Source organism: Leucopleurus acutus, assembly GCF_964270905.1.
Source record: "Leucopleurus acutus genome assembly, chromosome: 18".
NCBI classification, from domain to species: Eukaryota; Metazoa; Chordata; class Mammalia; order Artiodactyla; family Delphinidae; genus Leucopleurus; species Leucopleurus acutus.
In genome coordinates, this window is record NC_139160.1 from 69691346 (window position 1) to 69705290 (window position 13945).

Below are 13945 nucleotides of genomic sequence, written 5' to 3' on the forward strand. Positions count from 1 at the left end.
TTAATGTTATGTAAACTTGGACAATTTACTCATTCTTTTCTTTGGTTTTTAGATACCTTATTTATAAAATGGATAGATGGGTAATATTTTAGTGTATCATCAATTAATGCATAATGTAGCATACCTACTACATAAGCTTGTTGTGAGGATGAAACAGAACTCAAGAGCACAGTGCCTGAGTCAATTATAGCCGTTGCCATGTGCACACTGATCTCAACTGCCACTCTATGCTGTTACTTGTAAATCCTGAGAAATACAGGATTTTTCATTCATTCAGTAAATGCTGTGGAGTGTTATCTATATGCCAGGCGCTGGTGAGACACTGACTTTTAAGTGGCTGTCCCCCATCATCATACCATATGCGTCCCTATTAAACCTGATACCAAAGAACTATAAAAGCACAGGGTGAAACACATATTCCACAAAAAATATTTCACACAATACAGCTTTATGAAAATAACCTTTTCTTTCCTGAATGACAAAGTGGTAACTATCATAAAATGGTTTCTATAAAAGGTGGCTAGATTCCTACTACCATGCCGTACTGCTAGCCTTCACCCCCAGGAAACAGTCAATGGTGATATATTCATTATTAGATAAAACTACTACATTATAGTAATTTCTTAAAATGAATGCTGGAATCATTATAGATAAAATTACTAAATTAGTTTTCTGTTCATGTCAACACAGTGCAGTTGACTTTAAATTGCATCAACCCCCCTAAAATGGTCTCTTATATGCTTGAGTTTACCATTATGTTTTTGGTTTTTGTTTGTTTTTTTTGTTTGTTTTTAGCCCTTGAGTGCCAAAATGACAATATTTAAAACATCACACACAATTTGTATTATCTAAATATGATAGCCCTTTGTGGCTAAAATTTCTCACCATTTGGAGAGGAATTAATATACAGTTTACCTAGAAAGAAACCTAGATTTTGGAACTAAGTGATAAATCAGATTGAAAAATACTTCATCTACCTTTCCCTTTCAATTTCTGCCATTATTTTAAAATTAGTAAATAAAATTTAGAAGATATCATTTTACATTGAAGAGAGCATAGGTTTCTGTTTTAAAATAATTTTCTTATAGGAACATTATATAGACTAAAATTATTAACAGACAAACAGAATTTGGGAGGTAAATGTAGAAGAGTTGTACTAATAATTATAGTAATTTGAAATATAAAGTGAAATCTGTAACTGATAACAGTAACCTAGTGGGGGGTTTGAGAGGAATTGTTGCTTCCGAAATCTTATATAAAGAAATGTCAAAGGATTTCTTCACCAGTTAATAGTACTGACCATTTTCTCAATATATGTAAACTCATCTCAATCAATGAATCTAACTTAACCCAAAGCAAACCATCTTACTTAACCTTACTTGCATCTTACCTGACCTACTATGCTCTCTTACACTTTCCATATCCACCACTTAATTTATTGCACCATAGTGGTATTATCCTTTTTCAGAAGCCTATAGCGAATGCAGAATGTTTGAAATCATAACAATTAAGCCACAGAAAAAATATATAAGGAAGCAAGGTCAATGTTTTTAAAAAAATCTTTAAAATTGTTTTATGTACCAAGTCAGTAATATGCCCATAATATCTCTTACTTAGAAACCCTACATTTGACAAAATAGCCCTTGTTAAAAAAATGAGACAGTTCAGATTAGAAAAACTGTAATTTTGTCTTGCCTTAATAAACCTAACAAATAATAAAACTCTGATTATCAAAAAGTTAGCAACAGGTATTATCAAAAGATAGGTAGGAAGACTCCCACAGACATCACCCTAAAAAAGTAAAAAAAAATACACTTCTGAAAAGAAAAGGAAGATGATCTTTTGGGAGAAAAATACTCTCTTGTTTTATTTTGACCTAAAGAGCCCAAATAAGCAGGCGGTCTTTGCATTTTCAATGGTGATGGCTCAGAAGCAGTAGCACAAGAATGGTGGACTTTTGATAACTCTTAGCTGTTGATTATTTTCTGAGGGTGAGCATAGCTTTCCTTAAATAGTACCTTGTAAGAAGGAAGACCACTTCTCTTTTATTAGGATAGCTGATGAGTTTCATTATCACAGAGGAACAAAATAAATATGTATAGGCATATATATATATTTCTGCCTTTTATACAAAAGAGTAAGTTGAAAACAATTTTTACGTAGCTCATTTTTCAGTCCTTATTTCTTATGACATCTGTAATTTATTTTAAGTAAATGTGTCAGTAAGAAACCCACAAAACTATTGAGTAAACATACATGACACATGATACCATGGCTCCTATGACAGTAGCCAAAAAAAGAATAGATTTCAAAACACAATTACATTAGCTATACCAAAGATTTTGAAAGGTTATTATCCTATAAAAATGAAAGATCTTGTTTGGTTTAAAAGCTAATAACAAAAATGCAACACTTTTAGGATAAAATGTTCATATACGTCATTGCACGTAGGTTCTATTTCAGTTTTCTTTTTTTCTTGTTGAGATTCCAAATAATAAAACTGTTTGCAAATTTTTGGTTTCCTTGTACCTTCTTATTTCTTTAGCTAAATTAACAGATATTCTAAGTATCTATTTTCATACATTAAGCCTTAGAGTGAGGTTGGTTATATTCTTGCATTCTTGAGAGTAACTCACAAATATGTAGTCACATTCCAATCCCTGAAAAAAGGGATAGATTATATTGTGTATATTTAGGGAAAGTAAAAAAGATATAAAATTTTGAAAAGTATATTTACTTCTAAAATGGTCTACTTAGAGCACTTTGGTTCAGAGACACTTTTTCAGCTTTGGAGATGTTGACATTCCTTATTTCACTTCAATCTGAGGGCAGTGACAAGTACCCAGGGCATGGCAGACACTCTGTCAAGATTTGAGGGCCTATGAGTGCAGAAAACAGAGACGCTGCTCCCAACTACAATCTGCTGAATATGTGTGCGAATTAATTATTATTGGGCATAAACAACAATCATGAGGTATAAAATGGAGAATTATTTTTACTTCTCTGCAATGAGGGAGGACTTCTCAGAGGAGTTGGCACTTTTTTTCAAGCTTCAAGAAATGGGGATAATTTCAACAGGTGAAAAGAGAAGAAAGAAGAATCTATGCACGGAGTGAAGCACAAACAAAAGCACAGGGATTTGAAACCATGTGGTTGAATTTTGTGGGGGTTTTGGTTTTGTTTTTTAAAGATCAAGTCTTTTATTTTATATTTTAAAGATTTTTTTCTGATGTGGACCATTTTTAAAGTCTTTGTTGAATTTGTTACAATATTGCTTCTGTTTTATGTTTTGGTTTTTTGGCTGTGAGGCATGTGGGATCTTAGCTCCCCCACCAGGGATCGAACCCGCACCCCCTGCATTGGAAGGCGAAGTCTTAACTATTGGACTGCCAGGGAAGTCCCTGGTTGAACTCTGAATGATGTTTGGAGTCTAAGGAGTTAGAGGAAGAGTGGAAGAAGATGAATCTGGAAAGGTAAGATAAAATGTGATGCTCACCACGACCACTAAGCCATCTTGCAAATTTCTGTCCTTTACAGATACAAAAGCCATCCTTTTATGGGGGTAGGAGGTGGTCAGAGTTGGGGGGTAAGGTTTGACCAAAAGGGATAAATAAATATGTCATACTCTTTATATTAAATTACTACTTAAAGAAGAATTAAAAAGAAAAAATCCCTACATTTAAGAAACGTATACTACTCTTTCCCAAAAGACAAAATATCGAGTTATTCCTTTTTTTGTTGGCAAACATGTCAAATATATTTGTATTTCCTTGTCAAAATGCAAACTGCAGACAACACAGACATAATATAAAATGACAGTGTACTTAAAGTTTCTACACCTCCCTTGCTTCTCCCAACAGGCTAAGGTTATTCCCACCTCAGGGGCTTCACACACATTGTTCTTCAAACCTCTGCATCCTTCTCAGATGTCAGCATTCAACCTGTAGCTCTTGGTGTGGCCACCCTGCCTACTTGATCTAATTAGGTCCCTCTTCCTACCCACCCTCACCCCCCCACCCCCGTGGTTCTCTACCCCAGCCCTCTATGTGCTTTTTGGGACTCTGACTTTTGTAATTCATATTAACTTGTTCCTTGCCATATGCAGTGACTTTCTACCCCATGTCTGTAAGCTCCATGATGGAGGGAGATTCGTCTGTTCTTTTCAACACTCCACATATAATACCTGGAACAGGACCTGACATATTACAAAGATTCAATAACTATTTGTCAAATTAATAATTTTCAAATACAAAGATATATGGAATTGTCATACCTAAAAGTTATATCTTGAAATTAACAAATCAGACTTTTAAAATTTCCTGGGGTCAGTTCTTATGCAAAGAGTGAGTATAGGAGGAAAAGGAAAATATGCTTATGCTTAAAAAATGTTTCCTAAAAGAATATTTAATTAAATAATAAAATAATTATGTATATATTTAATAATATATTGTAAAATCATGTAATTATATATCAATATATGATTTACATAACATAGTTTTAGTATTTCTTTGGCTTAAATTAATAATTAATTCCTTTCTGATACTCAAGGGATATATCTATATTTTTCTTCACTAAAGAATATATTTCTTGATATATAAGATATAAGAGAAGGATAAAAGGAAAGGTTTTGATGAGATTTCCTCTGGCTTATCTTCTTTTCCATTCTCCCACCAAAAATAAGGTAGCAGAAGTGACTTCAAATATATCACTGCAAACTCATGAATGTCAAGAGAACAGTCAGGGTTGCAAATGTTGAAATAGACTATCAGAGAGCTCAGATGCCTTTCTTTATCTGGTAAAAAGTTAAAATTCATCCCCATCTTAAAATTCACAAGTGTAAAGCAAACCCTCCTCCATCACCCGATATGACACAGAACATTTATTGTTCATATTTATAAAAGAATCTACTGGTTTATACTTAAAGAATAACCACTAAGTTTTAATCATTTATATTAAACAGTCCTATCTAGAAGAAAATATGTTTCTTTACTTCAAATAGATGGCAACACTGGAGCTCTACCTGGTGAAAACTGTGTTCTAAAAGATAATCAGATGAAATTAGGGGAGAAGCAAATATGTTAAGTCATGATAATGTGACCCTCCATGTGTCAACGATGTTTAAAACAGTTGAGTTGGTCTTACAATACCAAGGTTTGCTGGATCATCCTCTAGGCTAAAGTGTAAAATTAAAGTCCATTTTTCTTAATAGCTTCTACACTGGTCTGAAAATATTGTCCCCGAAGTCTTCATCATGAAGTTCCTTCTTTTATAGCTATATAATTTATCTACCTTAAAAATACCATTCTGATTTTCCTCAGATGTTTGCCTTCTAAGCTAGATTCTAAGAGCAAGTAACTCCAATTTCTAACTGTGACAATGAGCGATTAAAAAAAAATTAGTTCTAGTCTTTGTTTAAAGAAGCATTGAAACTTTCAGTTGTAAATCTGCAATTGTGTGGGGGACACACACACATACACACATTCACATAGATACACACGTACAGCATATGCTTCTCTCACACATCTTTGGAACAACAGGAAACTTAAAATAAATACAGCTGGGCACCAGGAATACAATGTGCTGGGCAAACATATACTCCTATTAACGTAAATATATTCTTCAGTGTTTCCTGCCGGGCCCACTTAGTAATGAAAAGCAAGCAATCCCCATTTCTCCCACAAAACACCCCACATGCTCTCCAAACAACCACCCCTAGCAACTGGATGTGGAGACGAACGGAAAGGAACAAAAGGCGCTGGGCTCCAGCTCAGGAGTGAGTCGCCTTCTCAGACCCTGGCATTTTAAAGGCAGCAACACAAGGTCATGCTGGGCATTATCTATGTCTCAAAAAATATATATAGTAAGGCAACTATTAGAGTCATCCGTATGTAGTAACTGCTTCTTTGGCCTCACGTAATTCGCGAGTCCTTGAATCGAAACTACCACGTAGAAGGGACGTCTGCCAAACCCCCAATGGGGACTCGTTCTCCGCCCTCTGCGCCCCTCTCCTCAACCCAAGATGCGACCCAAGGGCTTCAGAGTGACCCGTGCTGCCCGCGAAGCAGCCTTCCAGTAAATCTCCTGAACTGGCTCTCAGCTCCAACACACCCTCGGCTCGCTTCTCTTACCCCAGCCCCTGCTGAGCGCAAGGCAGGGACCAGCCCCTCCGCCAAGGTCCGGGAGCCGAGGGGGCTCCAGGAGACCCGGGAGGCCAGACCCAGAAATTCCCGGCATCTCCAACCGGGCTGGAAGCAGCCGGCGCGACCCCGAGGGAAGCCAAGACCCTCAGGGCAGAAAGAGGTTTTCCCTGGGAGCCGGCCCGCGTCGGACTCGGAGGGCGAGAGGCAGTGGCGGGAGCTGGCCAACCTGCCGGCGCCTGACGGCTTGAGTTTTCAGTGGCTACAGGTTGCCTGGGAGCAGATGCCCAGCTCCCGAGGGCGGCAGGCGCTCGGAGCGCTTGGGAGCGAGACTTGTGTTGGGGGCGGGGGGGGGGGGGTGAGAGACGGAGGGAGGCAGGGGAGCCCGAAAAGGCCCCACGCAGGCGGGAAAGGGGAGAGATCCGAGGGCGCACCTCCCAACCGGGACCCGCACAGACCTTGGCGCCGCAACCTGCGCTTCTTGCGGCCGAAGATGCGCACTTTGGAGAAGATGTCCACCAGGTTGCCGTTGCAGAGCCCGCGGTTCCTGCTGGGACTGCTCCGCCTCCTGCCGGCGGACGGCCGGTCCCAGTGCTGCTCCCGCGCCTGCCGCTTCTGGCGGATCAAGCCGCTGGCGATGGCCGCGGCCATGGTGGCCCCGGGACCGGGTCCGGAGGAGGGCGGGGCCGAGGGGAGGGAGCTGGGGACACAGAGCGGGAAGGGCCGGCGAGGAGGGCAGGCCGGAGGGGCCGGGGCCGGGGGCTGGCAGCGCTCAGTCCCGCCTGGGACCCATCGCCCTCTCCGCGGAGCGCGGGGCCGGGCCCGCAAATGCGCCCGGGGCGCGGCGGGGCGAACGCCGGGAGCCCGAGGTCGTGCCCGCCGCCGCCGCCGCGTCGGAGCCGGGACTGGGGCCGGGGCTGGGGCCGCGGGCGCCGCCGCTCGCGCCGCCTTCCTGCCCGGCCCGCCTCCCGGGCGGGAGGTCGAGCCGGCTGCCTTCTTCCCGAGCAAGGAACGGAGGGCAGGTGCCGGCCGGGTCCCGCGCGTTGGTCCGCCCAGAGCGCGCTGGGCAGGACTCAGCGTCGGACTCGAGCGGCCCCCCGGCCGGTGCCGCCGCTGCCGCCCGCTCTCGGAGTCCGCCGGTGATTGTCAAGTGTCTTGGAGATCAGCATCTGGAGAGCGCAATCTTCTCCCCGGAGATCTCAAATCAGAGCGCTTCGTTCCCAGCCCGCTACACTCCCCTCCCGTCCCCCTCCTAGGCCAGTCTTCAGAAGGAAAGAAAAAGGTATATATATAATAAGGACTTTAAAAAATATTAGTAATACTGTAAAAGAAAGCCAAAACCGATGGCAGGGGGTGGGGTGGTGAGAGGCTGAGCCAAAGCGGGTGGAATAGAAGGAATTATCAGTGCGCTTTTTCTTGGATGAAACTCGCAGGTCTCCGAGGCTTCCGAGGCTTAGCGAGGGCTTCTGGATCTTAACGTGCCTCCTGGTCCACAGAAACTCTCAGCCGTGGTTGGAACGCAAGGTGGTTTCCGCCCTCCCCGCTAATCCCTTCAGCACCAGAGCCTCTCCAGCCCGGGAAGGAGGAGGGGGCGGGGGGGAGGGAGGAGAGTGTGTCCCGAGGAGGGAGGCGCCTCCACTCCCTACCTAATCCACCCAAACTTGCTGGACTCTCCCTTCTGTTCCCAGGAAAAGCAGGCTTGTCGTGTTGAAACCGTAGCAGAGCAAGAAGGAGGGAGGAGGGAAGGGGACAAGACGTGGAGAGGTGGTGCAGAAAGACCCCCTTCCCAAATTTGCTCTCTAGCACTTGGAGGAAGAGATGGCAGCAGCTGTAGCTGCTGCAGAACGGCAGCGGGAACGGAATGTTGAAGAAGCTACCACAGAATATTAAGGGCGGGCGCGGTGTCACAGTATTCCAGCGACAACAGAAAGCAGCCAGACTAAGGGACACTCCAGTCTGAGCTGCCGTCTTTGGCGTCCCTGGGTAGGGAGCCAGGGAGCAAAGCATATGAACTATGTCTGAAATTCAAATACAACAGCTGCTGCCTCTTCTCCTTGACTTCCTGTCTGTGTCCTGGCAGCATTCTGTCATGGATAACCAAAAACATGAAGGTCCAGGAGGAGGGGAACCAGTGCAGAGCACTCTAGAAAAGGAGGTTGGGAGAGAAACAATGCGTGCTTGGATGAGTACAGATCCTTGGTTCCTAGGACACACTCCGAGCCACAGAACTATGAGTAGCTTTTGCTCCTATGGCTTCTTACCGTTTCCTCTTCCCTTTAGACCGTTTGCTTATCATTCCAAGAAGGTAAAGAAAAGAAACGCACAAACTAGACTTCTCTCAATCCAGTGTGAAGAACGGAGGAAAGAAAACTCATCTGATAATTGGTACTTGTAACAATCACTTTTCTGGTGACCGCTTTAGAGCTGGAAAGAAGAGAGACACACTCGGAAGGCAGCCCTGGGAGCAGTTCTGAACCAACACCCACTTTCTCTTTGCCTCAGGAATAGGCAGTAAAGTACTACAGAGACTTGCAACCAGGCAAGTGGGAGAAGTTCAGACAAGGGCTGATTACAGGGAGGCTAGACACCTTCTGCTCTAGGGAACTTATCCACAGTCTCTCCAAGGAAGCAATTAGTGCTCAGCTGTTTTTCACTGTATTTACCAATAAGCCTCTCTTGGGGAAGAGAATTTCATCTAAGAGGAGTGTGTAGATTTGGGTCCAATGCAGATATCATTGGATTTAGGATAATGTATATACTATTTAACATTAAAGAACATACTCTGTAAGCTTATTTTCCCCACCTTACCATGTTTTATATACATGAAATCTATATATATGTAATAACTACGATTATTAAAAGGAATATGCATGAATAATTTTCCCAGGAATTTGCAATCCTTAATCTCCTATGAGATAGAAAAAGTGAAGAAAAAAGGGTGTGTTAACTATTTTGCTCCATGTCTACCTTTTTTTTTCTCTCTCTCTTTTACATGTCTTTGTTCTTACATGTTTACTAAGTGTATTTAGTATTGCCATGCTCTTGCTTTAAAAGGGAAGGACATTTGCAGAGATGGATACATCTAATAAAAGGCTATTCAGGTGTTTCTTTTAAGAAAGTCACCGAAATAAGTCGTATTGAACAGAAATAGTAGCTACTCCTACCTTCCATTATTGAAGAGTGGCTATCTGGACATTTCAGACAGTACAGATTGGAATTTCCGAACGACTTTACAATTAAAGCAAACATATTTACCTAAAGCTAGTAATGAGTTTTTCAAAGAAGCAAAATGTTAAGTATAGTGACCTTTTCAATCTAGTACAACTGCCCCAAATTACATAACCTAGTTAGCTTCTTTTTTTTTAATCCTCGTGATATACGTGTGTAGTATAATAATTTGAACAGAGTGAGATTAAGCTGCTTCTTATTATAGCTGTGTTAATTCTTTTCTTTCCAGGCATTTTCTTACAATTCAGGGTTCTCCCCAATTCCCTGGATTGTATAATCCAAGGGAAGGTCGGTTTTTTGTCTCCTTCGGACCCCTCCCTTCAACGCCCAGCTGCGGTTCAGCACCACGGACAAGGATCCGGCCACAGCCAGGGCGCGCGGAGAGCAAGCAGGTTCCCCTGAGCGTGGGCGCGCTGCTGGCTTCGAGAGGCTCCGATACTCTCTGCCCTTAAAAGCAGCTTTCCGCTGCCCAGCCCAAGCCACCCAAGGCGGAAAGGAAATTAATCCTCACGGCTTCCACTGGCATTAGTAACCCACATTGGAGCATGAAGCTTTTCAGCTTTTTGAGAACCAAGAAATACTCTCTCCTGATGTATTCCAACGCCTGGCGCAGCGCCTGAAACAGCGGACTCCTCAGTCCCGGGGCGTCTACTCAGAGTGTGAATTTCACAAGCCTTAAACGCTTCTATCTTAGGTGGTTTCTGATTTTAAGGGAGCATGGGGTGGGGGGAAGCACTTGGGCTAATCAAGGTCTTTTAGCTTCATCTCTACGTTTTCCTTTTACCTCCCCAAAACGCTGTTTAGTTGTTTACAGATAGAGGTAAGCGAAAGAAAACGCAAGAGAGCCATCTGCTGTCTTAAGCTGTGATAAAAGCGTGTGCAAAAAACCAGAGTGAAAACCGTTCAGGGTGGGTGAACCGAAATCCATACCTTGCTGTAATTCAGAAAATAATGTTACACTCATGAGAACCGCCTCGGTGTCGTTCATTTCACCTTTGAATGTACAAAAACAAACAATATAGTACTGATCAGGTAGAGTGGCTCCTGACCAACCTGTTAGGCGTCTGAACTCTGATTTCAGACAGTCTCGTTCATTTCTGGATTTTGCTCCATCCTGGCTGTATAATGACCTCCAGTGAGTTGCTTCAGTTTCTCTCAGCCTCAATTTCCTCACCTCTAAAACTGAGATGATAATAAAATCTCCTTCTTAATTCTTGTGAGGTTAAATTTAGTAATGTAAAGATCCTTGTCCATTGTCTGGTACATCCGCAGTGCTTAAAAATGACAGCTATTATTGTCATGATGTCCCAGATCACTCATTTCTATCTCGGAAATTCTTTTCCAATTTCCATGTCTTTTTCAAGATCAAAATGTATGTATTCCCATGTATATTTCCTCACCTCCGAACTGGGTACTTGAAAAGATTTTAAGTAATTAGAAGTGTAAAAATTATTTTTTTAAATAAAGAAGCCCAAGGTCAAACTTTGGTTCATAATTGACTAAATTTGTGAACTTAGCTCTGTAAGGCTCTTTCCCTACTCACTGAATAGAGATAATAAAAACATTTCCCTCCCTCACAGAGATTAATATGTGTGCCTATGAGAAAAGAGTTCTAAAACTGTAAAGTACCACACAAGCATTAGTTCATCGGAAGCTGATTATTCAACTACTTCCCTGTGCTCGCAACGTCTCCAGAAGATGCCATGCTCCCTTTGGCCCCTCTACTTTGCATATGTTTTTCCTTCTACCTGGGACACTTTTACTGCCTCTTGCCCACACTCCCCTCGGTAATATAAAACAGTAGCTAAAATCACAATTGGAGTAAAGCAATCATAGGCTTGACTGTGCATCCTTGAGCAATTCATCTAAACCTCTCTAAGTTTCTATTTCTTCTTCTCTGTAAAATGGTCACAATAATGCAATAAGGTTATTATGAGGATTAAATAAGAACATGTATATAAAACACAGCAGTGCCTGCCAAATAGTGCAAATTCAATACATGATAGCTACTGGTAATCATTTAACTCATCACTCAGGTCTTCATTTCTTCAATGACTAAGTCCTACATTGACACTTCTATGAAGATGTCTAGTAGGCATCTCGGGCTTAACATGGCCAAGATTAAACTCTCTTTCTTCTTTCTCAAACCTGCTTTCCAATCTGCCCCATCTCTGGAATGACATTTCCATTCTTCTTCTTCCTCTGGCCCCAAAACTTGGGCATCAAACTAATCTCATTTCTTTCTTTAGTACCTCTTATGTAATTCCTCAACAAAATGTATTCACTCTACCTTCAAAATAGATCTACCATAAGATCACTTTCCACTATATGCACTGCTACCCACCACCATGATCTTTTGGACTATTACAATAGCAGCCTGATTGGTCCCTTGGGATTCACCCTTGATCTTCTTTGATATGCCTTCAACACTGTGACCAAAGTGTTAAAGGTATAAATCAGATTATATTACGCCTCTATTCAAAATCCTACACCTCAGTAAAAACCAAAGTCCTCACAGTGCCTACAAATCATGCTCCATGTGATTTGTATCTCTCATCTACCTTCATTTGTTATCTGACACCATCTCTGCTTCTCTCTCTTCATTCACCAGTTGCCTACCTCAACCTACCTGGCACGTTGCTATGGCAGGACTTCTGTGCTTGCTCTTCCATCTGACTCTCTCACCTCCTGCAAAATCTTTGCTCACTTATTATCATCCCAGTTGAGATCTTCTCTTACAAATCTAGCTAAAATAGCAACCTCCAAACACAGTCAATCCCTTCTTCTTTCCCTGATTTAAGGTTCTGCATAGCAGTCACAACTTTTAAAAATTCTATGTGTTTTTATATATGTATTTTAATATGTATCTTATTTATTTGGACTACCTTGCTCTTTTAAAACACAAGCCTAAGAGGGAACATATTTTGTGTCTCATTTGTTGACTGCCACATATCCAGTTCCTAAAATGGGGCAAGGCAGAGTAGGGGCTTAAAGAATTAAGAAGTTGGATACAAAGACAGCCAAACAGTTAACACCAAATATGAGGAACAGAAAATCTTGCTTAGCCCAGTCTGTCAAGGATAAATTACCCCATGGTGCTTGATCTCTTTAAGAGAAGAAAGAAATCTAAAATTCTATTAGGAATATACACAATCTCAACCCCGTAAATAGGATATACAGAGAGTCCTCTAGACTTTGCTTGATCATTTAGGCTCAACTTAACATGACATGTAATTTTTTTTAAACCAACGCATTAGCAAAATATTTAATATGAAAAATCCACGACAATTCTGTGTTAGATATTGGGTTGGCCAAAAAGTCCGTTCGGGTTTTTGTACGCTGGTACGTGAAACCCGAACGAACTTTTTGGCCAACCCAATATAATCATATATTTATATACGATTTAAAATACCATTTCAATTATTTAAGACCTCAACCTTCAAGTAAGTTAATGTCCCAACAAGAACAATGACATTTATATTGTGGCTTCCTAATACAAGTTGTTCATTATCACAACCTTCCCGAATCACCATTCTATATCCCTAAGAGGACATGTAGTTTGAGCTCTGAGTTCCAACAGTGATTTGGGGCTTACTGAAGGTTGCGAGACCGACTTCACTTGGATTGTAGAGGACAATGCTACTGATCTTTGTGACTCATCCCGCCCCCCAATACACATCCTGTTTTCTCCCTTGCTTTCAGGCTGCCAATTGACAATATGCCCCCTTTTCAAATCTGTTACATTGAATCCATCATCGGAAACTAGATGAACATATTTGATCATCTATAAATACAAAAGTAAATAAAGCCTAAGGGAGGAGAATATATAGACAAGAAACAGTCTTACTGATACTGATTTCATTATTTTTTTTTTTTTTTTTTTTTTTTTTTTTTGCGTTATGTGGGCCTCTCACCGTCGTGGCCTCTCTCGTTACGGAGCACAGGCTCCGGACGTGCTGGCTCAGCGGCCATGGCTTATGGGCATAGCCGCTCCGCGGCATGTGGGATCTTCCCGGACCGGGGCACGAACCCGTGTCCCCTGCATCGGCAGGTGGACTCTCAACCACTGCGCCACCAGGGAAGCCCCTGATTTCATTATTTAAAGAGCCTTTTCCCCTTGCCTTCTGCATTTTTGTTATATTCTAGTTTATTTTATTGAGTAGGTTGCTTAAATTCCAAATATGTAAGTCTTTGTAGGGTTTACTAAAAACAAGTGCATTATTTCAACTTCAAATAAACAAAAAACTCTAAAGAACATATTCTGTGACACTGATGTCATTACTAAATGTTAACACTTCTTATTTTCACAAAGTAACAGTCTACCTATGTTTCTTCATATATGTCATTGCCACAGCCATTATTTCAATGTAACCAAATTCATCGGATCTAAGAACCCATTGACTTTAAGATGCATCATTTAGCTACAAAGGAAAAAAAACATTTTGTTCAACTATGTCACATCACAGATTACAAGATGTATATCAATTTCAGAGATATTTATTTTAAAAAAACCTTTGCATCTTAGACTCAATGAAATGGGGTATAATGGGACTATGTAAGTCTATAAGTGGGACTGTACC

At 41.5% G+C, this 13945-nt stretch overlaps 1 protein-coding gene across 3 annotated transcripts in view; it reads right to left on the minus strand.

Moving 5' to 3' along the window:
• Window positions 1-13945, minus strand: part of FGF14 (fibroblast growth factor 14) — a gene marked incomplete at both ends in the record, with an annotated part of 614821 nt that overhangs the window by 161201 nt on the left and 439675 nt on the right. Inside the window, one exon of one of the 3 annotated variants that reach the window (XM_082859499.1) lies at window positions 6596-6788. The exons of the other annotated variants lie outside the window; for them this stretch is intronic. Coding sequence (XP_082715625.1) covers window positions 6596-6788 — 193 coding nt within the window. Of the gene's footprint in view, window positions 1-6595; window positions 6789-13945 lie in introns of those variants that run through there. 3 annotated transcript variants of the gene reach the window in all.